The sequence below is a fragment of the Hipposideros armiger genome, unplaced genomic scaffold (assembly GCF_001890085.2).
Source record: "Hipposideros armiger isolate ML-2016 unplaced genomic scaffold, ASM189008v1 scaffold_309, whole genome shotgun sequence".
NCBI classification, from domain to species: Eukaryota; Metazoa; Chordata; class Mammalia; order Chiroptera; family Hipposideridae; genus Hipposideros; species Hipposideros armiger.
The window spans coordinates 283,601-310,611 of record NW_017731659.1 but is presented as its reverse complement, the minus strand read 5'-3'; the positions used below and the strand labels follow the sequence as shown (position 1 = coordinate 310,611).

The following is a 27,011-nucleotide window of genomic DNA, read 5'->3' as shown; positions in this document are numbered from 1 at the left end:
AAATCAGAAATGCATGCACCTGGTGTACAATTCAGTGAGAAGTCCCTCTCCCCAGGAGCAGCACCTTTCACAGCCTAGAGCCATTCGGCACAGACATGAGCACATACACATGTGTGTGTCCTTTTTATTTTATTAAAATGGGGCATGCTTATTTTATATAACACATGTATATAGCTTACTTTGTCTCAGTCACTATTTTAAGTATATTGCAAACATTAACTCATTTAATCCCTACCAGGTAGGAGCAGTTACTATCCCCAGGTACAGAGAGGTTAGGAAACTCCCCCCGACATCACACAGCAGCAGTAATTGATGCAGTTGGGAGTTAAACCTCAGCAGCCTGGCATCAGAATCCATGCTCTCAACCATTTTCTGCCACCTCTCAAATTACAGTGTTCTTTCCCTCGATTTGTGTTCACCACCAATTATGTAATCAAGTCAACAAATGTGTATCGTGTGCTTACTTCGCACAGGCACTGTTGTAGTGGCAGAGGGTACAGCAATGAACAAAACAGATAAACATCTCCGCCTTCCTAGAGTTGACATTCTGGTTGGGGAGATAGATAGCAAATCAGATACATACATTGGATGGTGAATAGTGCTCTGGAGGAAAATAAGGAGGAATAGAAAGTGTAAGGAAGTTGCAGTTTTATATAGGTGTCCAGAGAATGCAACATGGAGTAAAGGCTAGAAGGGCGTGAGGAAGCGAGCCCTTATATATCTTGGGGAAAAGCATTCTGTCCAGGCAGAGGGAACAGCCAGTGCAAACCCTCAAGATAAGAACGTGCTGTGTTGCAGGCTGAGCAAGGCAGGTCCTGTGGCTGTGGTGGGGGCAGCAGGAGGTGAGTCTCATAGGGAATGGGGCAGACTGTCTCTGTCTAAAGAGCTTTGTGGAGGGCCAGCCGAGTGGCTCAGTTGGTTAAGAGCTCGCTCAAGATTGCGAGCTCTGAGCAACAGCGGTTCGATGCCCGGCCCGAGCTGAGCTGCTGCTGAGCTGCCAACAGGTGGCAGGATGGGTCAGCTAACATAAATAAATAAATAAATAAATAAATAAATAAATAGCTTTGCTGTTTGCTCTGCATGAGTGGGTTTAGAGCAGGGGGCCATTCGATCTGACTTAGGTTGTATCAAGTTCACCCTGACTTTGCAGTGGAGAATGGACAGGAGGGGCCGAGTGGAAGCAGGGAGACAGTCAGGCTGCCCCTGCAGCCCTTCAGGCCGCCCCTGCAGCCCTTCAGGCCAAAGGGAGAGGAGTGTCGGACCAGGGTGGTGGCCGTGGAGGAGGGTGTGCAGTTTGTTCCACTGCTTTCTTTGAAACAGCTGCCTGTTATGTGTGGATATGCTATCATTGATTTAACTAGCCTCCAGATGGGCACATTGGTTGTTTCCAGTCTTTTGCTATTTCAGGCAGTGTTATAATGAATACTTTTACACGTGTGTCTCGGAACAATTTCTCAAGTGAAATTGCAGGATCGAAAGTTCCCCGTGCCAAATTGCTCCCCATAGAGGTACCAGTTGGGCTCCCACCAGCAATGCACAAGAGTGTGCTCAGGTTATAGCTTCAGGTCAGGCCTTGGGTGTTGGGGAGATGAGGGGCTGGGGGTGAGAAGCTGCAGGCCCACCCGACTGGCCCCTTTGTAGGCCAAGGCGCCACTGAGGTGGACACTACAGAGGCACAGCCTGAGTTCTGGACCCAGCCAAGTATATCCATGGGGAGGTGAGGCCCAAGCCTTTGTAGGGCAGTAAGGATGGCCACGTCTGCACTTTATAGAAACCCTGTCCTAGAGGGGCTTGGTAACAAAGAGGTGTAACAGGAAGTACAGCAGTAGCGCTGATTCCAGGACTAGTTGATTCTGCACCTTAACCAGGTCAGTGAAAGTCCCCATCTTTGAGATGTTGTCCAACGCCAACTGGGATCCAACAGTTCAATTCGAAAGCTAGCTGTCCAGAGTTAGCACAGAGCCCACAGGTGGAGGGCTCAGTCCCAGAAGACTGTCTCTACTTCAGACTCCAGTCACACGTCCTGGGATACCCGTGCTTCATGACCAACACAAATCAGGGTTGCCACGACCTCCCTCCTCACGGTCTCTAATTTGCTAGAGTGACTCATGGAACTCAGGAAAGTGCTTTACTTTCTATTACTGGCTTATTATAAAGGATACACTTCAGGAATAGCCATATGAAAGAGATGCAAAGGGTAAGGCGTTGGGAGAGGGGCCCGGTGCTTCCATGCCCTCTCCTGGAGTACCATTCTCCCAGCACCTCCATGTGTTCACCCACCAGGAAGCTCTCTGAATCTTGTTCAAGAATTTTTGAGGCAGTCTATGGAATGGGAGAAAATATTTGCAACTCATACAACTGATAAGAGGTTAATATACAAAATATATAAAGAACTCATACAATTCAATAGCAGAACCACAAACAATCTGATTTAAAAACGGGCAGAGGATTTGAATAGGCACTTTCCCCAAAGAAGACATGCAGATAGCCAACAGGTACATGAAAAGGTGCTCAACATCACTAATCATCAGGGAAATGTGCAGCAAAACCACCTGAGATACCACCTCACACCTGTTAGGATGGCTCTTGTCAAAGAGACGAGAAATAAGTGTTGGCGAGGATACTGTTTTGTATAGAGGGTCCTCAAAAAATTAAAAATAGAACTATAATATGATCCACTTCTGGGTATTTATGTAACAAAAACAAAAACAGAAATGAACTCACTCTCCTCCCTCCCCCGCCCCTGGGACTCTACCATGTATAAAAGCATGTAGCTGCAGTTTACTTAAATATTCTGTGTGTGCCGAAACTGTGGAGCAGTCAAAGCTATCTGTACATCAAGCTGTACCTCTCCAAATCTTTCATGTTGAAATAGAAGTCTTAAAAAAACCAACTAACTCAAAAAGATATCTGCACCCCCATGTTCATTGCAGCATTATTTACAATAGCCAAGACATGGAAACAACCTAAGTATCCATGAGGGATGAATAAAGAAAATGTGGCTGCATGTGTGTGTGTGTGTGTGTGTGTGTGTGTGTGTGTGTGTATGGTAATATTAGCCATAAAAAAGGGAAATCCTGCCATTTGCAACAAGATGGATGGGCCTTGAAGGCATTATGTTGAGTGAAATAAGTCAGACAGAGAAAGAAATACCATATGATCTCACTTACATGTGGAATCCAAAAAAACAAAACAAAGAAACTCAGAAATACAGAGAATAGATGAGTGGTTGCCAGAGGCTAGGGACAGGTTGGGGTGTAGGGAGTAGGCGAAATGAGTGAAGGCAGACAAAAGGTGTAAACTTCCTGCTAAAAAATAAGTAAGTTCTGGGGATGTAATGTCCAGCATGGTGACAATAGTTAATAATACTGTATTGCATTTTTGAAAGTTGCTAAGAGAGTAGATCTTAAAAGTTCTCATTACAAGAAAAAAAAATTCGATAACTATGCATGATGATGTATAATATGATAATTAAACTTTTGTGGTGACCGTTTTGCAATACATACAAATATCGGGTCATTATGTTGTACACCTAGAACTAATATAATGTTATATGTCAATTATACCTCAGTAAAAAAAAAAAGAATTTTTGTGGAGCTCAAACTCTAGGTCCCCTCCCCTCCCAGGAGGCCAGTGGTAGGGCTTGAAAGTTCTAACTCTCATCACTGCCTTTCTGGTGACCAGACCCATCCTGAAGGTTCCTAGGGGCCCCATCCTAAGTCACTTCATTGGCATAAAGTCAGGTGTGATAGAAAGGGTCTCCTTACAAATAACAAAGGTCACTCCTATTACTTGGGAAGTTTCAAGCGTTTTAGGATCTCTGTTCCAGGAACTGGGGACAGACCAAATGTATTTATTACACCACACCTTCCCTCTGCCCTGCTCTCCTAGCTTCATCCTAAAGGTGTTTCCTGGTAAGCTCCCCTGCAGGACATGGCAGCCATTTGCAATAATGGCTGTGTACTTTCTCATTCAAGTCATGAAATAAAAGTCCTCCTCTTCCTTTGGATGGGCCTATGTAGGTCAAGTGTCCAACCTTGGAGGGAGATGTCAGGTGCTGACTAGTTAAAGGCCAGGTTCATGATCTAATAATTGGGGAGGGGATGGTATTACCACAGTTGGCTTAGATTAATCCGAGCCCACTCATGGAGCTGAGGGTAGGCCCAGATTCTCCTGAACCTCAGTAGGTCCTATGAGGGAGGTGTGACACCTGATGAATGTCCAGTTCTGTTAGTGGGGAGGAAAGGGTGAATGGGATCCAGGTAAGCCACCAATGTCCACTGAGAGAACCAAGCACATAAAAAAGGTGCTACTCTTGACCACCTTCTCCACTTGACTCACAAACCTTTACACTGCTTCTCCCAATCTCTTTTTATCAAAATCTTACCAATGATGGAGTCACCCGTTACCTTTCAAAGGTTCTACAGGAGAGACCACCTTGGGAGCTTGTGTTCTACAGCCCCAGGCCAGCTCACCACAGATGCTCAGTGAGAACGACTCTGCAGATGAGGGCCTTGAAACCCCGTCTGCCAGTTCCCCCAGATACGAAATCCGGGAATGGATGGGGTCAGATGCTCCCCTGATGGGAGTTCTTTGCCCTTAGGGCCCCTACAGATTTTTTATTTTTTGGTTTTTATTAACATAAATACATATAGAAAAATGTACATATTATAAAAAGTGTATGTAGGGAGCTAAAAAAATTATTAACACTTTTTCTCCTACCTTCTAAGTTCTTCTAGCTGGGCTGGTAATCAAATTGACAGAGACAGATTAACAGGCAAAAATCAAATGTTTAATACACTTGCATGGGCAATTCACATAGGCATAAAAATTGTACGACACCAAGGCAACATTGGGTGTATAAGACATTTTGGACAAAGGAGAAAAGTGGGGGACAGGGTATTAGATGAGAAGTGAGAACCGGTGGTTTACAGGTTGTTGACGAACAGCTAAACGTACATGGCAGGAAAATTCTTGCTGGACAGCTCAGAAACAGTCGGACACAGCGGGTATTAGCTAACAGGCTTGGAGTCTTCCTGACTAACGCTGGGATGAAGATTCTTAAGATGATTAAGCCAAGGTTTCCTTCCTAAGGCAGGTTTTTCTGTCTGAATCTCTTGGGCGGGAAAGGAGGGGAGGGTCAAAGGTTCTTTTCTGAGTCTTTTGTTTCTTAATAAACACCTTAAAATCAATATCCCAAAAGGCAGCTTCAGGGTGGCAAACCTTTGGTTCCTTTCAAAAGTGTGGGTCAATATATTTTCACAAACTTAACATACCCAGGGGACCAGCATCAAGATGAAGAAATACAGCATGACTAGCACCATAGAAGCCTCTTTCTTTGCCTTTCTAGTTATCCCCAAGGATAACCGCTAACATTTCTACTTCTAACACCCTAGTTCTGCCTAGTTTTTAACTTTATATAAATTGAATTATATGGTGTGTACTCTTTGGGGTCTCATGTCTTTCCTCAGCTCTATGACTTATCAACACTATAGCATGTCGTGGTTTGTTCCTTCTCATTTCTGCATAGTATTCTCCACTGAGCTATTTTTAAAACATAAAGAAGCTTGACTAATATTGTACAGTTCCCTGTTAATTAATATTGATCAGCAGGACAAATGAACTAGCATGCCAAATTTCTTCACTTTTGCTTAGAAAGATAGCAACTAGTGCTTAAACCCTGGTTATCAATAACCTGTATGTTTAATAGGAAAAAGGAGGAAAATGAATGAATTACTACCCAATGCATGCAGTCTGTTTAGTGGAGTTAATCTTTCAAAATGGGAATCATAAAGAAAAATAAAAACAGAGGTACTCCGTGGTAGAAATACTGGGGCCCTTACTGATCAATCAATTAATTGATTGATTCAGCCATTCATCAAATATGCATCAAGTGCCACTTATAGGCCTGGTATTCAGTCTCCAGTTTGGGCGCCTCCTAACTCCTAACTAATTGTTTGGATCCCAGCATTTAATGATGAGTGATGGTGGAAAAACCTTAGCTACCTCTCTAGCAATTCCTAAACTAAATGAATATAAAGAGTTCCTTTAAAGAATTTTTTTTTAAATTTTTATTGGGGAATTGGGGGGATGGGAACAGTGCTGGGGAATTGGGGGAAGGAGAACAGACAAGTTGCTGTTGTTTTGTTCTTCAGTCTAGTCGTGGAGGACGTTGCCTCACTGGCCCAAGTTGGCACCATCATTGCGCTCCTCCTGCGGGAGGCAGATCAGTCACCGGCTTCTGGACCGCCGCTCACTGCGGCTGCTGGCCGCTCACGCTGGCTGCCGGCTACACACGGTAGCCCATGGCAACCCACTGCCACAGGGACTCAGCCTACGCCATTGCCGGAGACTCTCGGCAGCCCAGCTCCAGGCTGAGCTGTTGTTCAGCATCTCAGCTGTGGAGGGCAGTGTCACTGCCCCTCATATGTGGGATCCAAACCGGGGCCCTCTGGTGTCCCAAGCCAGCTCTTAACGATCGCGCCACTCGGCCGGCCCCTTTAAAGAATTTTTAAGCAACATTTTTTTTCTCATAAGCAAAAAGAAGAAACAGAAACTCTTTCTTTAACATTATCTCCCCTCCCAACTAACTACTAGTGATCGATAACCCAGAATGCGTCCTCCCAGATGTGTGTGCAAATCCATATGGCTATACATATATATTTTAAATGGCATTATTTGTTTCTGTCTTTTCATACTTTTCATTTTTTAAAAATAGACTTTATTTTTAGAGCAGTCTCAGGTTCACAGCAAACTTGAGAGGAGAGTACAGTGGGTTCCCCTGTACCCCCTGTTTCACACAACTCCCCAAATACGGACATCCCATCCCAGAGCAGTACATTTGTTATATAATCTAAATTGACACATCATAATGGCCCAAAGTCCATAGTTTGCATGAAGGTTCACTTTTGGTGGTGTACATTCTGTGGATTTGGACAAGTTTATAATGACATGTGTCCACCATTTGTAGTACCATACAGAGTAGATTCACTGCCCTAAAAATCCTCGGTGCTCCTGCTGTTTCATCCCTTCCAGCCCCTAACCCCTGGAACCCACTGATCTTTTTATTGTCTCCATAGTTTCGCCTTTTCCAAAATGTCATAGAATTGGACTCCTACAGTACGTGGCCTTCTCAAATTGTCTTCTTTCACTTAATAACTTTTATTTTTTTAAGTTAACAACATATTGAGCACGCATTTCCATGTCAATAAATATGCTTCCAAAGCATTGTGAATTGCTGTCTAGTATTTCACTGTGCCACATATTAACTTCTATTTTTGAGGCTTAACATTATTTCCTGTTTTTTTGCTACTAAAAATAGTGTTGTAGAGGACAGCCTTGTGGGTAAATCTTTGCACACAACTTAATTATGTCCTTAGGATAAATTCCTAGATTGGGGATTGCTCCTACCAAGATTTTGCTCTTTGCAAGGCTTTTAATATGTGTTGCCAAATTGCCCTCCAGAAAGGATAGACCAATTTATATTCCAACCAGTAGGGCATGTAGAGTATTTCCTTCATCCACTTGCCAACTCTGAATTTGTATTATTGAGATTTTTCATCTTGGCCAGTTTAACAGAGGAAAAATGATCTTTATTTATTTTAATTTATATTTATTTGAGTATTAAAGTTTTACAGTTTTCCATAAAGCATATTGGCTATTTGTCTTTTTCCTTTTGCAAATCGCTTTTTCATACTATTTTCCACTTTTTCTATTGGGATGAGCATCTTAATAGTATAGATTTATTAAAAGTGTTTTTCTATGAAGGGTGTGAACTGCTATGAAGGCCCTCTTTAAAAATGTCAAAAAATTTTCACCAACGTGCCCACCTGACATCTGCTATACTTTTAAAATAACAAATAAAATGAATGATAATAAGAACTAATATTTATATAGTGCTTATTATATGCCAGGCATTATACTATGTAAAATAAACCTATGAGATAGATTCTGATATAAGTCCCTTTGGACAGATGAGGAAACCAATGAACTGTGCAGGAGTGGTTCATTTTCTCAAGGTTACATAGCTTGTGAGTGGCAGGGCTGGTATCAGTTGATTAACAAAACACACAGTGACATAGAGCTTCTATGAATTCAATAACATTTAATAAATTTGTTCATCACAAAAGTACCTACATCCATTTGCAAATCTAGCTTATGTATAAGTTCAGGGCATATGATTTTTTTCTCAGGCAGTGCTTGCTGGGCATATAAATTCAACAACTCTGTAATATAATTCCAATCTTTCCCCAATACCCCCATGGTTTACTGTTAAGAACCATGTTGGACCTTATATTTCCGGGAAGGGGAAACTGAGGCTCAGGGCAAGGCAAGACATTGCTCTGAGTCACCTACAAAGTTGATGGTATAGCCAGGACTGAGACCCCGGGCACAGGATAGCCAGCCCAGGTCCATGTGTGCCTTGGGCCAGCCTCTTTGTTATCAGCGGGGACAACAGAGGATGCTGTGGTGGTACCAGAACAGACCTGCTAGACTTTCATGGTGCCAGCCTCTAGGGAAACCAAGTCCTCTGGCCACACTGGCTGCCGGGCATTCCAGGACCCTGGCACCCTGCCAAGCGTGAAAACAGAGCTGCAGGCTCCTGAGCTCCCTTCTGCCCCCTCCTGTGGGTTTGCATCTCATTGCTGGGTTTGCAACATGCCTAATCTCTGCGTGTGCAGACTCAGAGGAGCCAGCTGAGAGGGAGCAGTGCCAGCAGCTTGCAGTCCTCCATGAGGACTGCCCACCACCCCTCCCCCAAGCCCCTCACTGGGCTGGAAGGGCCACAGCCATCTGCAGAAACGGTTTCTGGAGCTTGACTTGACTCAGACCTTACAGTGCCCACTGAGATGGACTCAATGAAGGACATAAGCCCGTATTATCTCTCCCTTCCCAGATGGAAGTTTATTTGATCCTGCCACATCTCATTTCTCCCTCTCTGCACCCACGGCCTTCCTCACAGACACAGAAAGGAGTTCTAATGTGCATCGGTCATGCAAGTGAGGCTTGATTCTGGTTCTCCAGGCACCTGGACTCTTCCAAGAATGGAGAGAACTTAATTGTGCAGACAGTCAATCAATAGGTGTCAAATAACGAGTACTCTGTAACCCATCATGTTTCCCTTTTTGCTTTAGCTGCCAGGAGACTCAGAAGAATGGAAAGCTAGATCACTAGCCATCTTAAAACAGGCTCTCAGTATAATTCTTGGTGTCAGTCTTTCTCCATGAGGTCTCTGGTTGCTCAGCTGTCCTGTTAAGTGTGTGTTTGTGTTATAAACCATCCCAATTCTTTTACATGATGCAGGTGGGATGTACATGAAAAATAAGACATGAAAAGAAGTGGCCTGTGGACATCTCTACTTTGAGATACAGATGAATGCTTTTCTCAGAAGGGGACGGTTTTCCTGGGACCATTTAAGACTTAGAAAAATGGCTGTGTGCCTTTTCCCTTCTGTCTCTCAGTCTTCCTTTCCCTTCCTACCTCCTTCTTTCTCCCCACTTTCTTCTTTTTTCCCTCTTTCCCTCTATCTTTTATTCTTTTACTATCGCCTACTTTTCTCTCCTTCTTTTCCCTCATTTTTAATCTCTCTTCCTTCCATCCCCTTTTTCCTCTTCCTGCTCACCCCCTTGCCTCTGGGGTTAACCAGTTTAATGTTAATATTCCTTACGAACCCAGAGCGCTTGACTCTTTCCAAGGCCTTGCTCCCGCCTTTGTTTCATTTATTCCTCATGGGGATAACCTGGCAATTACGATTATTTCCATTTTACCGGGAAGACACTAATGCCTAGAGAGTTTAAGTGATGTGCCCCCTTGGTCACACAGCTTATACTTTACAACTTATTAGATTCAGGCTCTAGGCCTCATGAGTCTTAATTCCATCACATTCTCCACTGCACCTCACTGCCTCTCAAAGCCAGCCTCACCCACCTTGCCCGGCAGAGACCACTGAGAATGCATCCAAAGGAGAAGAAGATTCAAAACAATAACCCACCCCCTCTTTTTCTCCTTCTGAGGTCTCTCTTAGAGCTGAGATTCTCATGGGGGCCAGCAGGACATATTAGAGGCAGGCAGTGTATTATGACATGGGTCATTTGGTCATTCATTCATTTGGCAAATATTTATTGAGAGTATACTATGTGCTGAGATAAGGCTGAGACCAGGGTAAGGCAAGCAAGGCACCTAGGGTGAAAATCTTAAGAAGGCTTTCACTCTCAGGTACCATTCCTACAAGTGGATGACCCTGAGAATGGGTGCCTCCTTCAAGTTTATGCCCTACCTCCTTTCTTGTCTTTGCTAGTTCTGCCCTGATGCCAGGCACTGTTACAAGTGCTGGCAATTCAATGGGGAGCAAAAGGGCCTGCACTGCACCTTGTCCTTGGGGAGCTTATAATCTATTATGGGAAAAAGATATCAGTCAAATACTCAGGCTAACTTAAGACTGTTCTAAGTGTGACAAGTGCCATGAGGAAAGGGACATGGAGCTGGAGAGGGTTTTATGGATTGGGGAAGTGAGGGCTGAAGGATGGGAAACAGTTTATAGGTGTGTGTAGGTGAAGGGCACAGCAAGTTTACAGGCCCTGTGGCAGGGTGGAGCATGGCACACAGGTGGGGCTGGTGGAGGGCAGAGTGCCACAGTAGGAGAGCCCAATGCAAAATGGTCCCAAGCAGTCTGTTTCTAATATAATGCCAGAGCATGCAAACGACCGACCAAAAAAACCAACAAAAACAAAAACAAAAAACCAATCCAGTGGAGAGAGAATTCAACCGCCTCTCCCCCTCCCCCCTTAACGATATCCTTCATGCCCACCTTTCTGATCAGCTTTTTTCAATGGGTTGAAGGAACCCACAGACTGTGCCTCATCACCTCCAGACTCATCTCGGTCCATTTAATACAGCACTGTCTGTGATAGAATCTAATATTCGCCACGTTTTCCAGATGAAATGGGAGCACGCAGAGAAGTTAGATAACCTACTGTCTTAGTTAGCTTAGCTGCTGTAACAAATAGCCACAGACCGGGTGGCTTAAACGACAGACGTTTAGTTCTCACAGTTCTGGAGACTGGGAAGCCCAAGATCAGGGTGCTGGCTAATTTGGTTCCTGATGAAGCCTTCCCTCCTGGCTTGCAAACTGTTGCCTTCCCACTGTCTTCCCTGGAGAGAGTGAGCTCTGGTGTCTCCTCCTATTAGGGCAACAGCCCTATTGATTTAAGGCCCCACCTTTATGACCTCACTTAAACTTTATCGCTTCTTCAAAAACCCTGTCTCCAAATGGAGCACACTGGGGGTTAGGGTATCAACATATGAATTGGGGGAAGATGCAAAACATTCAGTCCATAACACCAGTCCAGGGGCGCATAGCTAATAAGTGGGATTTGATTGGCAGGCATTGCTGGAGCCAGGCTCCTAACCATTAGATGTAACTGCCTCAGGACGCTTGGGTGTGCACGTTGCCATCCAAATGAGAAGTGCTCCTCAGGGCAGGAATGTTCAGTGATCCCTTCCAAATCCACAGGGTCTGTCCCTGGCAGCTGACATGTGGGCTGAGGCCTGAACCCGGTTTGGTGATCCCTCTGGAAGGGGACTGGGCTGAGGGTATGGCATGGAGGTAAACCAGACCTGAAATTTCACGCTTGAATTGGTGAACAGGGGGTTCACCTGTTTCCAATATTACCCAGAGCGGGGCCTGGGTCTCCAGACTTTTCCAGGAATGGACTGCGTGCCCTTGGGCACGTCACTTGACACCTTCCTGCCCTAGGTTCCTGCCTCTGGAACCCATAACCCCTTCCCTCTCACGGGACTGGGGGCCATCCATGGGCTCTGAGGTCGGCCACGCACCAAGCTTGGAGCCCCTGGTACACTACTGCCAGGAGGCAGGCTAGCTGCAGGCGCCCGGCCCCCAGTCCAGGCAGTGCAGGTGGGGAAAGGGACGCGCGTGCGATGCGCGACCGGCGAGTTGGGTGGCGGTGCCTGTTTCGGTGGCGTCGCAGTCGGCGCTGCAGCCGGGCCAAGTCTGCGGCGGAGGCCGAGAGGGCGCGCGGTGGGCTGCTTGCTTGTGCATTTCGCAGACCTGCTCCGCCACCCGCCGGGCCGCAGGACCCAGCCTCCCGGCGCTATTACCCGCACCAGACGCCTGTCCGGCGCCCCCCGGCCCGCGCGGGGGCCGAGCCCGCAGGAGGGGCTGGAATTCCTCCCAGGGGGCCCCCTTCTGCCGCCCCTCCCGGGCGCTCGCTTCCTCCCGCTCCCCGCGCGCCCCCCTCCCGGCTGCCAGCCAACTGCGTGCCCCCGGGGCCGGCAAGAAGCCACATGCCCCCGCAAGGAATGCCGGGCCTGTCGGGCGGGGGGCGGGCGCTGGGCAGGGCTGGGCCGGGCAGGGAGCGCCCCGCCGGGAAGGTGGGTGAGAGGGAAGGAGCCAGCCCGCACCCTCGCCCGGCCTGTGCGCCGCCCCGGCCTGATCGCGGCATCTCACACTTTACCCGCCCGACACGCTGACGGGACGACCCGCGGGCTCCCGGGTCTGGGGGTGCCCTGGAGGCTGAAACAGGGCGGCTCGGCCCAGCCTGGGCAGCCCCCGCCCCCCTCCGCGCGCCCCCGTCCCGGCCGGCTCGGAGGAGGGGGCAGGCCGTCATGTTTCCCCACACCCCTCCCCGCCGCCGCCGGCTTTGGGGCCCCGGTGGGGAGCAGGGGGCTGATTAGCCGAGGAGCAGGGGTGTGGCCAGCGGGGCCCCGGGTAGTGAGTCACACACGCTGCTCGCCCAGTCCCGGGGCGAGCACGGTCCCAGCCCGAGCTGCGCGCTGCCCTGGCCCGAAGAGTGTCGCGGGGCTTGGCATGAGGACCCTGGGGTGCCGAGGGAGGGGCTGAAGCCCGACGCTGTGGTGGAGGAGGGCGGTAAGCACAACTGGGGAGACTCCCCTAGAGAGAGCAGGGTGGGGCTTGGAGTCAGGGCCAGCCCACACCAAGACCCCCGGGCCCCGCCTGTACCTGCTCTGAGCTGGCAAAGCGGGCCTGGCTGCATTCCCTGGCAGCCCCCGGACGAGGGGCTGCGCAGCCAGTCGCTGAGGGCCTATTTCATTTGCCTGCCCCCCTTGGCCCCAGCTGGACTTGAGTGGATCCCTCTCCTGCTCCCCACTGTAGAGTTGTGTGCTGAGGCTCCTGTGGGTTCCTCATACCCTTTGCCCTTTGGTCTTGGGGGTCTAGGCTGTCCAGCCCTGCCTCCTGGCCTGAGCTGCCCCTGGCCCCTGACCCCATGGGGCTGGTGGCTCCAGTCATCCCCAGGACCAGCCCGGGATAGAAATGGTATTTCCTCTTGGCGGGGTACAGCTGTTTTTGTTGTCTGTGTTCTCAAGCGCTTCCTCTGGGGATGGCAGGGAGGGTAACCAGACTCCACGGGACCCCCGATTGCCCTCTCCGCCACTCACCCCTCTTCCCCTGTCTCTTTGATCTTCTTCCTGTGCTGGTCCCGCCTTCCGTCCCCAGGACAGAATGACTGAGAACATGAAGGAGTGCTTGGCACAGACCAAGGCAGCCGTGGGGGACATGGTGACCGTGGTGAAGACAGAGGTCTGCTCACCACTCCACGACCAGGAGTATGGCCAGCCTTGGTGAGGCCCCTGTGTGGGGACAAGAGAGGGGAAAGGGGGAAATCGCTGGGCTGGGTTGGTGGGAGACCCTGGGGAGAGTTCCCATTCTCTGCCCACCACCCTTACTCTGCTCCAGACAGCTCCTGGGACCAGAGGTGAGCGCAGGCTCTAGCAAACCCCAAGCAGTGCCCCATGTGAGCCTGGGCCTGGTCTCAGGACGCCTCCCTTCCCACTTCCCCCTGCGCTGAAGGGGCAGGCTGGCTGGGACTCCTCTACCTGCCCCACATCCCCATGGCCTCCTGCCCAGGTCCTCGGCTTCTCTGCCCACCAGCCTCTCCCTCTCTGATGGCGTCTTTCCTTTCTGTACTGGCCCCTGTCCTGGCCAGCTCTAGGAGACCAGACCCCTCGGCCATGGAAGTGGAGCCCAAGAAACTGAAGGGGAAGCGGGACCTCATCATGCCCAAAAGCTTCCAGCAAGTGGACTTCTGGTGTAAGTGGAATGTGGGACTATTTCCTGGGCTACTCCTTTCTTCACCCCCCAACCCCCCACCCCATCTCACTTAGGGAATTGGTAGCCATAATACAAATGATAGACACTCATCTATTACTAGACACGGGTCTAGGTTTCAGTGAATTCTCCCCACTAGCCATTGAGGTGGCTGTTATTGGTCCTATTTTCCAGGTGAGGAGACGGAGGCTTGGTGGGGGTTAAGCACCTTGCCTCAGGTCCCATAGCAGCATACAGTTGCAATTCAAACCCAGACCCATCTGACTCCAGAGCGTGCTCTTTCTTCTACTTTTTCAGACTTGAAACAAAGGGAGCTAGCGAGCTACTGGCTTCCTTAGTGTTGGCAGGCATGTCCTTGAGCCCCCAGGGAGGGTACTGGGTTATTGCTACTGAAAACTCAGGGGCCTGTGGCTGGCTGGGGTGGAACCAGGGCTGGGGCTCCGGAGTACCATACAGTGTGCTTTCCACTGCCCTATGCTGTCCTCAGGGTGGGCTTCCTGTTCGCCCCTCAGCCTCCTCCATGGGGGTCCTACCTCCCGAAACAACTGAGGCTCTCTTTCCTCCTTCCATCCCTCCAGTCTGCGAGTCCTGTCAGGAGTACTTTGTGGATGAGTGCCCGAACCACGGCCCCCCGGTTTTTGTGTCTGACACACCGGTGCCTGTGGGCATCCCAGACCGGGCCGCCCTCACCATTCCACAGGGCATGGAGGTAGTCAAGGACGCCAATGGGGAGAATGACGTGCGATGCATAAATGAGGTCATCCCCAAGGGCCACATCTTCGGCCCCTATGAGGGGCAGATCTCCACCCAGGACAAATCAGCTGGCTTCTTCTCTTGGCTGGTGAGTGTCCCCTGGGCTGTGCCATGGGAGAGGGTGCCGACGAACATGGAAAGGAACCACCAGGGGGAGCCATCCCTCTTGCCCAGCCTGGCCCAAGAGCTTTTCTGCCATCATTCCTGGACGCGTGGATGATGGACCTTGCTGTCCCCTTGCCCCAGCTAAGTGGCTGCAACCCTTGGTGGCTGAGGGCTATGCCGAGGAGTTCACCTGGCAGTAGTCAGCAGACTCAGCGGCGGGGAGATTTCCCTGTGAATCCTCCTATGTGTACCTGGTGGGCCATTCAGTGGCATTTACGAAGGGTTTACCCAAGCCCTCCTCTGGAGCAGGTGACGTGAAGCTGGGGCTGTGGGGATGCAGAATATGACATTCGACTGAAAAAGGCAGTAATATCAGGTGCTAGGCTAGGTGCTGGAGGTGAAGGCTTCAACAAGACAGACATGGTCCCTGCCCTCAGGGAGTGGACAGTCTGGTGGGGAGAGCAGGCATTGGACAAGTACTTACACATGTGATAAGTACTGAAGGGGGAACACAGGATACTCTGGGAATAGTGGGACATGGCAGCGCTCATAGTGTTCAGGAATTTGGGGCCTGGAGCCCAAGTTCATTATGTCAGCCAGCTTCGCTATTTACTATCTAATGTGACCTTGGATGAGTCATTTAACCTCTGTGCCTGTTCTGTAACAGGATAATCATAGCTGATGGTGAAGATTAAATGAGTCAAAACTGTAAACTGCTTAGAATCGTGCTTGCCCTTAGTAAGCATGCAGTAAATATCAGCGATTGTTATTATTATTGTTGGCTTATATGAGGGCTTTGGACAAGATTTCCTTTAGCCTGAGACTTGGAGAGTGAGTAGCAGTAGTGGAAGAGGGGTGGAAAAACGCCCTGTGCAGGCAGAGCAGCTGAGAGAGAACCACGAGAAGTCCAGTGTAGTGATAGTAATGAGCCTGAGAGGCAGAGTGGCAAGAAATCAGCAGGAGAGGGAGGCAGGGGCGAGATCACACTGTGCTTCATAAACCAGGGTCAGTGCATTCTTCCTCCTGTGGGCTATGGGGAGCCATTAAAGCATTTCAAGCAGAGGTGTGACTCAGGTTGCGGAACGGAGAGTTGGGATTCCAGGTAGGAGGCTGGGGTGCAGGTTCAGGTGAGGAAAGATGGTGGTTTAAATTCGGGTGCTAGAGGTGGGCACATTTCAGAGAGATTTAGGAGGGGGAATCCCCAAGATTTATTGATATATGGAATGTGGAGATGAGGAAGAAGGGTTTTCGAAAATATAGAGGAAGAATGATCAAAGACGATTCTCGGGAGTCAAGCTTAAACAGAGATGGGGGGACATGAGACAGTAGAGATAGGCAAGCCAGGGCATAGGAAGATCATTCATTATGCATTAAATAAACATTTCTTGAGTCTCCTTTGTGCCAGGCACTGGACTGGCCCTGGGGTATAAAGGTAAGCCTCATCAGACATCGGTCCTGCCCTCATAGAGTTTACTGTGGGGAAGAGGGAATGAATCAAAGAATAAGATATATAACTAGAAAATTACAACTCTGAAAGGTAATGCAGAAAGCGAGACTAGGACAAAAGTGAACAACCAATGGAATTGATGTGGCCAGAGTTGGTGAAGGCCACCTGATAGTTGAGCTGTGATTGAAGGAAGAGAATGCCCACCAGGTGAATATTGGTGAGGGGCATCCGGATGGCTGGAACAGCATGTGCAAAGGCCCTGTGGCAGGAGAGATCATGGCGCATTTGAGCAATAGGAAGAAGATGCGTGTACATGGAGTGTAGCCAACGCAAGGGCCTGGAGGAGGACATCGAGGCGTGGCCATAGAGGGCCCAATGGGCCAAATTGGGACTTTTGTTCTTTACTTTAAGAACAATGAGAAGTCTTACTTATGTTTTGAAAGGGTGACTTTGGCCACAGCCTGGAGAACTGATGGGGGTTGGGGCATTGGTCAAGAACGGGAGCCCAGACCCCGGTTAGAGGGCTGTGGCCATTCTCTAAACGGACAGTGATAGAGGCTTGGGCTAGGGTGGGGACAGAGACATGGAGAAAAGTGAAGTGGTTTGTGAACTATTTCAGAGATGAAAGAAATTTGACTTAGACTAATTGGCCTAAGTAAGGGAGAGAGAAGTGTCAAGAACAACTCCTGCATTGTTCCTTTCCCAACAGATCAGGAATGGTGCCTTTCTCTGAAAAACAGGGAATGCCAGAGGGGACTGGGCTACGGGAAACATCCTGGTTTGGGTTTTGGACTTGTTGAGTTTGGAGTGACATCAGGATATCTAAGTGTCAACAAGTTGATATCAACAAGGCCGGGGGTGTGGAGGGCAGTCCCCAGGGAGAATGGGCTGAGGAAGAGGTGGAGAGGGTCTAGGACTCAGCTTTCAGGAACTTGAACAGTTAGTGGTTCAGAAGGGGAGCTTGATCCTGCAAGGGAGACAGAGAAAGAGCAGCCTGAGAAGGAGGGAGGCCAGAATGGCCAATAGGGTCAAATTCTGCTGAGAAGCTAAGCAAAAGAAGGGCTTAAAAATTTCCGTTGGATTTAGTGCCAGGGAAGTCATTGGTGACTTTAGCAGGAGCTGTTACTGTAAGACAGTGGTTCTCAACCTGAAGCAATTTGCTCCCGCCTCCCTCCACCCCTGGGCATTTGGCAACGTCTGCAGAGACATCCCTGGCCATCACAACTTGGGATGGGGATATGCCTACTGGCATCTAAAGGTAAAAGCCTGGGATGCTGCTCCACCTTTTATAATGCACAGGGCAGCCTTCCACAACAAAGAATCATCTGGTCTCAACTGTCAATAGTACTGTGCTTGAGAAACCCCGCAGAAGAGTGATGAGATGAAAACCTTGTTAGAATGGAGATGATCGGTATAGTCAATTCTTGGAAGTTTGATTAGAGATAAGACGTGGAGGAGAGACATAGGAGATAGGAAGGTTGATGGCTGGAGGAAGACGTGGGGTCAAGGGAGTTTGTTAATGAGAGACTATAACATCCTTAAAAAGCCCAGTGGGAGGAGTCCTGCTAAAGAAATGGAATGTAGAATAGAGACAAGGCATGATGGGTAAGCTTTTATATTACCTGAGAAGGTTCAGATGGAGACATTGGAAATGGAAAGGAGGGGGATGAACATTTTTCTGTCAGTGGAGGGATAATCCTAGAGGTTTGAGCAGATGGAGGGGGGTAAGTGTAATAGGCCAAATAATGGGCCCCCCCAACGATGTTTACATCCGGATCCTTGGAACCTGTGACTGTGTTATCTTATATGGCAAAAGGGACTTTGCAGATGGGATTATATTAGGGATCCTGAGATGGAGAAATTGTCTTGGATTCTCAGGGTGGGCCCAATGTAGTCATAAGCATGTTTCTAAGAGGAAGGCAGGAGAGTCAGTCAGAGAGAAAAGACTGGCAGGTGCTCGCCTGCTGGCCTTGAAGATGGAGAAAGGAGCCAGCAGCCCAGGAAGGCAGGCAGCCCCTGGAAGCTAGGAAAGGCAAGGAGACAGATTCCTCCTTAGAGGCTTCTGCAAGAACCCAGCCTTGCCAACATCTTGATGGAAGGACTTCTGACCTCCCAAATTGTAAGTTAATTAATTTGTGTCGTTTTAAGCCATTGTGTTTGTGGCAGTTTGTTACAGCAGCAGTAGGAAACTGACCCAGTGGGCTTAAGTATTTGTGGGGACATCTGCTAAAATATGTGGAGCGGTGCAGAGAGGTGGCCTGAGACTGAGGGGAATGGAGACGGTGAGTTCAGGTTGGGAGGAGAAACGTTTGAGGGACCCGTGAGATGGCCAGGTGGAGCTGCCCACAGGCTCATTGCTGCATGTGGGTCTGCAGCCCAGGGGAGACGCGTGGCTCTAGGGGAAATGAAGCATATAAGTTTATGCAGCTGAAGCCCTGGGAAGGCATGGGCGGTGGCGTCAGTGCTGTGGAGGGTGGAAAGCTGGAGGACTGAGAGTCCGCGTGGCTCAGGCAGCGCACAGGTCTCTGTGTCCTTGGCAGGGGCAGTTTCACAGCGAAAGCCCCATGGCCATGGACTGAGGCATGAGTGGGAGCAGGGGAGAGGGACCCAGCAAGGGTAGCTGCCTTGTTTTATAAGTCTGGCTGCTCATTGAGCAATTATTATATGCCAGGTGCATACCACAATCTTCCTTACAACAGTCCTGCAGGTGGAGGCTGCTGCCCCCATCATTCAGATGAGGGAACCAGGGACTGAAAAGGTTAAGTGCCCCCCAACTCCCATTGCTGGTACATGGTAGGTAGGCTTGGGCTCCTTCAAAGAGAGTGCCCCTCCATGATGCCAGGGGGCTTCAAGCAGAGACATGACTAAGGAAGACTGGAGATGGGTCTTGAAGGATGGGCAGAAGTTTGCTAGAGGAGGCTGATGGTTTCTCAGCCTGTGGAAAAAAATCTCTTGGGGGAAAATCTAGGGCCATGCCCAGGAAGAGCTGTTGGGATCCCCTTCTCCCCCCACCAGAGGCAGAGTCTACACCTGGGGACAGCCCAGTGGGCAATCTGGGGTCTGTAAAGCAGGCAGCTTCCCCAGGTTTGCAGCCTGAGTGGGTCTGGGGTCTGGAGAAAAGGGAAGCCGAGAAGCACTAGAGTTTGCAACCTGGCCATAGACCAGCTCCACCCACAGGAGTGGGTGTGGCCTGCAGTGCAGGGGTGGAGCCAGAGGCCAGATTCTTGCTCCCCTGGAGGAGGTTCCTTCCTAGGGCCTTCCAGCTGCAGCATGTGGGTGGGTGAGAAGAGGGAGTGGCTGGAGGTCCAAGGAACCTGTGGAGACTTTGACCTTTGTGATCCAGAGAAATGAGAGGCGTTGAAGGCCTGGAGAGAACAGATGTGCAAAATAGCTCAAGAAAGCAGGACGTGAGAGTGTGTGTGTGTGTGTCTCAGACGATGGTTTCACTGAATGGTGAGAGAGGAGGAAAAGGTGGGCTGAGCCACAGCCCTGATTTTGGATGGGGATCCCGAAGCCCCACGTCCTAAATAAGCTGCATTCATTTGTCAAATCCTGTCCCAAAGCCATACTTGATGTTGTCCTTTCTTGACCTTCTACCTGACTTCAAAAGCTCTGGCCCCCATCCAGCACAACACATTTCCTCCACAGCTCCTCAGTGCATATGCTCCACTCCAATAGAAATGACGATGGTGCTAATGGTTAAGCGTAGCCGTTAATGCTTATGGCGCACTTGCTCTGTGCTTGGGTCTGTGCTCCGCACTTTAGAGCATGATCTCATTTGCTCTTAACAATGCCCCTGCGAAGTAGCTATTATTCTATCCGCTGCACAGCTGAGAAAACTGAGGCCTGGAGAGGGTGAACCAGACTGCACAAAGCTAAACAGCTAGCGAGTCGCTATGTGGGGCAGTCTGACTCCAGAACCCACCTTCCCATGCTGCCTCCTCTCCACCTCCCATATTCATCCCTCTTGTTCCTACCTTCTGGCCTTGGTTGACTATTCTACTCATCCTTCCTGCCCAGCACAAGTGCCCTCTCCATCTCCCCTCAACCAGTGGGAAAGCTGGTCCCACTGTGTGCAGGGTGGCGTAGGGACACGGCCTCGGCTTAGATGGACCAAATGGCCATTCCCCTTTTGCACCTTTCTTTCATGGCCTGGTCTTAGAAGGAGTTTTGCACTCATTTCTGGCTGTTTAGAAAAGAAATGCCCCTCCATCTGCTTTCTCATCTCATTAGAAATGATAAACTGCACCCATTGTTGCCAAGGTTGCCAGGCTACCCTCAGACATGGCACGCCGGAAGTGACGCTGCAGGCACGAGGCGCTGGAGGAGTGCGTGCAGCCATCCATGCACTGGTGAAGAGGCAGAAGAGAGAGGAGGCCAGCACAGGGTTTCTATTTAAGTTTTTCACTTAGACCCAGTCTTGTTCCAGAAGGGATTTAGGGCAGCCTAGCAGGATACATAAACTATAACATGATAGCACATTAAAACTGGGAGAGAGAGAAGAAAGAAAAACAAGGGTGGAGGCCCTAAACTGGAGCCAGGAATGAAGCTAATAATGTATACCATAATGACCCGTATGTGCATTTTTAGCTACATGAGGTCCAAATCTGGCAGCCACTGGGAAAAGGCAAGCCTGATCAGCTACCAGTGTGTTCTGTCCCCACCGTGAGAAGTCCCAGGTAGCTCTGGAGGAAGCCACCCCTTCTGGGTACCGATACTGGACAGAAGACAACCCAGGGGGATGCTGTGTGGTGGGACTGCTCACCAGCTATCAGCCAGCCTCTCTACCCACCAGATTCCTACTGTTCTGGGGAGAAGCACGTGAAATGGTGTTGCAGTGTTTTCCATATCAGCTTCCGTCGTAAAATGGGGATTTATTTTCAAACTTCAAATTGGATGTGCAAAAACTCGTGGCAGGCCCTCCAGAGCAGCCTGCAAACCCCAGAGTACCTGGGATAGGTGGAAGTGTAAGCAGATATTTGCAGTGCCACGAGACATCAGTGCCAACGGGCAGGTTTTACCAAGCGTAGGGGAGGGGTGCTCAGAAAGGAAGAATAATGGTCTTGTCCAGGAAGAAAAGAAGGGACATTTGAGACAGGTCGGGCTTGTAAGGGTGCCCCAGCATGAGCAAGTACTTTTCATGCTGGTTTTAATTTCTGTGAGCTCTTTAGTTTGAACATTTCCAACCCTGTAGAAAAGTTATAAGAATAGCATAATGAACTTCCACATACCCTGCATCTAGATTCACCTATTGCTAACATTTTATATAACAATTGCTTTATATTGCTATATATACTTACAGGCACATGCACACTCATCCTTTTTTGTTTGTTTTTCTTCTGAACTGTTTGAGATATAGTTACAGACATTAGGCTTTACGGGCTGTATAGTCCCTGTCGCCACTACTCCACTCTTTCATCGTTAAGACGAAAGGAGCCATCAACAGTACATGAATGAATGCGTGTGGTTGTGTTCCAATAAAACTTTATTTGTGAATATTGAAAAACCTGAATTTCATGTACATTTGAGAATCACCTAAGTAAAATTATATGAAAACAAATTATTTTCATTCATTAAAAAAGTACAAAAACCATGCTTAGCTCACAACCTGTCTAAAAACATGTGGAGCTGGATTTGACCTTCAGACAGTAGTATGCTGACACTTGTCCAATATAGCCACAAAATAATTTTTTTTTTAAGATAGTATTGGGGAATTGGGGGAGGGGAACAGCGTTGGGGAATCGGGGAAGGGGAACAGACAAGTTCCTGTCCTTTTGTTCTTCAGTCTAGTTGTGGAGGACGTTGCATCACTGGTCCATGTTGGTATTATTGCCCTCTTCCCGGGTGAGGAAGTCACTTGCTGGCCACTGGACAGCTGCTCATGGTGACTCACGGAAGCTCATACCGGCTGCCAGCCACTCATGGTAGCTCATGGCAGCCCACTGCAGCAGGGGCTGTAGCCTATCCCGTCACCAGCGACTCATGGCAGCCCAGCTCCAGGTCGAGCTGTTGTTCACCATCTTAGCTGTAGAGGGCAGTGTCACTGGCCCTCATCTGGGATCCAAACCAGGGCCCTGCTGCTCAGAACTGGCATCCCAAGCCAACTCTTAACCAACGCTCCACTCGGTCCGCCCACAATACAATTATTATACTCAAGAAATGTAACCATGGGTACAATATTGTCTCACTACAATCCATATTTACATTTTCCCAAGTGCCCCAAGTAATGTCCTTTATAGTTTTTTCCCCACCCAGGGCCCACTCAAGCATCATACATTGTATTTAGTTGTCATGTCTCATTAGTCTCCTTCATTGTAGAACATTCCGCATGCATTGTTTTCTTCTCTTTCGTGATATCGGCACTTTGGAAGAGTCCAGGCCAGTTGTTTGCAGAATGTTCCACAGTTTAAATTTGTCTGATTGCTTCCTCATGATAGATTCAGATTGTAGATTTTTTGGTACAGACGACATTGTGTCTTTCTCACTGTAGACATCAGGAGGCACATTAATGTCAGTTTGCCTTGTTTTTACCAAAATTTTTTAGCAACTATTGATGATTCTTGCTTGTATCAGTTATTATTCATGGCTTAAAATGATTTTTTAACCATTCCTTCTATATTTATTACTTGACTCTTCTGTTTACAAAAGTGCTCAAACGTCTCTCCCACCCCATCCCCCATTTAAAAATTATTTTTAGTATCAGTATGGATTCATGAATTCTTTTTTTCCTTTAATGTGTTCTAGCCCATTACTGTCATTATTCTTTTTGATATTTAAATTGCCCTAGATTTGGCCGGTGGGAGCTTGTTCAGACTGGCTTTTTGTTCTTATTTTAGCATTTCCTTACTTTCTGTGGCAAAAAAGATGTTCCAGCCATCTCTCTTAGGAGCGCTAATTCATTTTAGTGGGAAATGGTATTTTGAAACCAGGATCTTTGGGGAACCGGTGTGTGCATTGTTACTGGGGTTTCCTTGCTTCTAGGCCTGAAGTAGGTTTTGAGAGATGAGTCGAAATGAGTGGCCTATGGAGTCAGGAACGGAGGGAACACGTAATTGCAGACAGTGGGCAGAGCATGTACAAAGGCCCAGGGGCACACATATAATATTGAGATGGGGGATGGTAATAGGGTATAGTAGCAGTAGAGTGTGCTTACAAGGAAAAGTGGAAGATGATGCTAGAAAAAAGTCACTTTCCTCCTGTTCTAAGATATTATGGATCTTCAGACACTATTGGTTCAATATCAGCTTTTCCCAGAATAAAAATCATGCACCTCGATCCTAAAATTACTCACTCATGACACCAGACGCATTAAATGAATTCAACTTGTATAACTATTTTATAAATACTGGTAGTTTGGTTATCGGATCACAAACCAAACCAAAGATTCTCCCCAAAATACAATACGCTAGTGAACGAGTCCTGGCTGAAACTGAGTCTATAATTCTCATAATCTTTATACTGGACCAAAAGTAAAGCATGAAAAACTATTCCGAACTGTCCAGTATTTCCATATAAAACAGCTCCTAACTTGACCTTCATTCCTTGTGTCCTCACCACTTCTGTGGCGGTTGTGTTTCTCGTTTGTGTTGTGTGCCTCATTTTGGTTGTGTTCAGGTGACTTCTAATGTTCATGGGGTCCCAATATTATGTTAATTTTATCCTAATGTTACTTAAAAAGGTATAAACATAAAGCTAGATGAACACATTTCATATAGCTTTTAAACAACTATAAAACCAAAATGGATTTACAAATATAAAATGAATGAGAACTACACAAACCAACAGCATTCAGATGAACAAAGTCAACTTCATGTGTTGGGTGATGTTTTACTGGAACGAAGTTGCTATTGATGAGGTGAATATGGCAGTGATGAGTATGGCACAAACCCTGGCTTTGGCATTGCCTGTGCTCTTGTGTGCCATGTGATATCTTTATTGTCTTTGTTTGTCTCAATTTAAAACACTGGGAAATCTTTTGTTAGTGTAACACCCATGATGTTTCGTGGTCTCTTCTTTGCCAGAATGCGTCATGGACATACAGAGTTTGCATCTGTTCTTTCTTCATAGGCTCATGTGAAGTAGTAAGAACTGGTGCTGTACAGTCAGCTGTTACTGTGTAACAGGCTACCTCCAAATTTAGTGGCATAGAGCAGGGGTTAGCAAATTTTTTGTTCAGTGAGGCCTAGACAGTAAATATTTTAGGCTTCGTGGACCATACAGTATATGTCACAACTACACAATTCTGTCACTGTGGTGTGACAACAGCTGTAGGTGTGGCGGGTTCTAATAAAACTTTATTTATGGGTACTGAAATTTGAACTCTGTATAATTTTCACATGATGAAATATCCTTCTTTTGATTTATTTTTAACCATTTGGAAACGTACAAACCCTTCTGAGCTGGTGAACCATACCAAAACAGGTGGCGGGCGGGATGTAGCCGGCAGGCCATAGTGTGCTGACCCTGGCATAGAACACCCATCAGTTATTCTTGCCCCTATCGGTGCTGGTTGACCGCGGTTCAGCTGATGTAGCTGGGTGTGGCTGGGCTGCTTTGCTTCAAGCTTCAGTCTGGCGAGAATGGCTCCTGCCCCTGGAGCCAGGCCTGCTCCATGTGTGTTTGTTCTGGACCTAGGCTAAAGGGACAGGGGTTCCCTGGGAAAGTTCTTCTCCTGGGAAAGACAGAGGCCCCAGAGGAGCAAGCCCACCCTCGCAAGCACATTTTAAGCCTTTGCATGCATTGTGTGTATTAGCATCTCATTGACCAAACAAGCCGCCTGGCTGTATATCCAAGTTCAAGGAGCAAAGAAGGACCTCGGGCCACCTGTAAGACAGAGTCCTCCTGCAGAGGCATCTGGCCAGTCATCTGCTAGGGAGGGAAGCTGGGGCCAAGAATTCAGTCTACCACAGTTGCCAACTCAGTCACAGCACGATACTTTTGTGTGGGTGGAAATCTCATGGTGGTTCTTTTATGTTTATTATCTTGTTAAATGAAGACATTGAATTAAATAGTCTTAGAACTGTCGGATCTTGAGAAGATGTCCAAAGACCCTAGGTTGAGAAACACTAATTTCTAGGAAACTTCCTAGCTTTAATAATGGGGGATTTTGGGTTTCCTAGTGTTAGAAAATTCCTCCAGGAGAGGCCTTGTCTGATCTACATCCCTGGAGCCTAATTAAGCATCCCTAAACCCCAGTGGGTCTCACAGCCATACTATAGAATATGTATTATTCCCCTTTTACAGATTGGGAAACTGGGATTTAAGACCAGGTTACTTGTCCAGAGCTACACAGCTACTTGTGGGGCCAGGATTTCAAACCAAAGCTCAAGCTCCTAATCTCCAGCCCCAGAAATGGATATCTAAATGAACTTGGTCTTCCCCACACATATGGAGACCTCCTGTGTCTCTAGGGAATACTTTTCAAGCTTGTGGTATAAGAGTGTTTCCTTTTCCTTGTCTCATTGCTGCTGGTAAATATTTGGCAGACTTTTTATTTTAACAGCTTTATTGAGATATAAGTCACATACCATACAGTTCACCCATTTAATGTGTAATTCGGTGGTCTTTAGTATATTCACAGATATGTGCAACCATCACCACAGTCAATTTTATAACATTTTCATCACCTCAAGAAGAAACTCTCTCCTTTAGCTGTCATCCTACCTCTTCCCCTCTCCTCTCCCCCTCTAAGCCCTAGACAACCAATAATCTACTTTCTGTTTCTATAGATTTCTCATGTGAATGAGATCATATAGTATGTGGTCTTTTATGACTGGCTTCTGTCACTTAGCTTAATGTTTTTAAGGTTCATCCATGTTGTAGTATGTATCATTTTTTGTGGCCAAATAACATTCCACTGCGTGGATATACCATATTTTGTTTATCCATTCATCCACTGATGGACAGTTGGGTTGTTTCCACCTTTTAGCTATAATGAATAGTGCTGCTATAAACATTTATTTACAAGTTTCTCTGTGGACATATGTTTTCATTTCTCTTGGGTAAATACCTATGAGTGGAATTGTTGGGTCACATGGTAACTCTATGTTTAATCATTTGAGAAACTGCCAGACTGTTTTCCAGAGCAGCTGGACCACTTTACAGTCCCACCAATAATATGTGAGGGCTCTGATCTCTCCACATCCTTGCTGACACGTGTGGTTATCTGACTTTTTGATTCTAGCCATCCTAGTGGGTGTGAAGTGGTATCTTCACTTCATCCTAGTGGATGTGGTTTTGTGGATCTTTGGTTTTTCCTCTGCTTGTTTTCTATCTTTTGTTTATTTCACTGGCTTTTGGGGGAGAGCCGCCCATGATGGATGTGCAGGTTGTGTACTGAACAACTCCATGGAGTGCTTTTCGCATCAGCCCAGTCTACTGCTTGCCTCTGCCATGTTAATCTGGAAGACCCTTCAAATCTGTAGTATGATATTGAAACTTTGTTTCTACTTTCTCTCCCGCCATTTGAATTTGCATTTTTGCTGCCTCCCAGATCAGCAGAATCTCCTGGGTCTTTCTCCTGCCCTTGCCCCTAGACCAGCGGTTCTCAACCTTCCTAATGCCGTGACCCCTTAATACAGTTCCTCATGTTGTGGTGACCCCCAACCATAAAATTATTTT

General features: G+C 47.8%; 1 protein-coding gene across 4 annotated transcripts in view; it reads left to right on the top strand.

Moving 5' to 3' along the window:
- Positions 1–27,011, top strand: part of LOC109391963 (zinc finger protein 862-like) — a 92,646-nt gene that overhangs the window by 24,204 nt on the left and 41,431 nt on the right. For 3 of the 4 annotated variants that reach the window (XM_019659954.1, XM_019659956.1, XM_019659953.1), the window contains exons 2-4: positions 13,475–13,599; positions 13,965–14,068; positions 14,665–14,927. In XM_019659954.1, coding sequence (XP_019515499.1) covers positions 13,481–13,599; positions 13,965–14,068; positions 14,665–14,927 — 486 coding nt within the window. In that variant the 5' untranslated portion in view covers positions 13,475–13,480. Of the gene's footprint in view, positions 1–12,263; positions 12,887–13,474; positions 13,600–13,964; positions 14,069–14,664; positions 14,928–27,011 lie in introns of those variants that run through there. The other variant, XM_019659955.1, reaches the window with a different exon arrangement.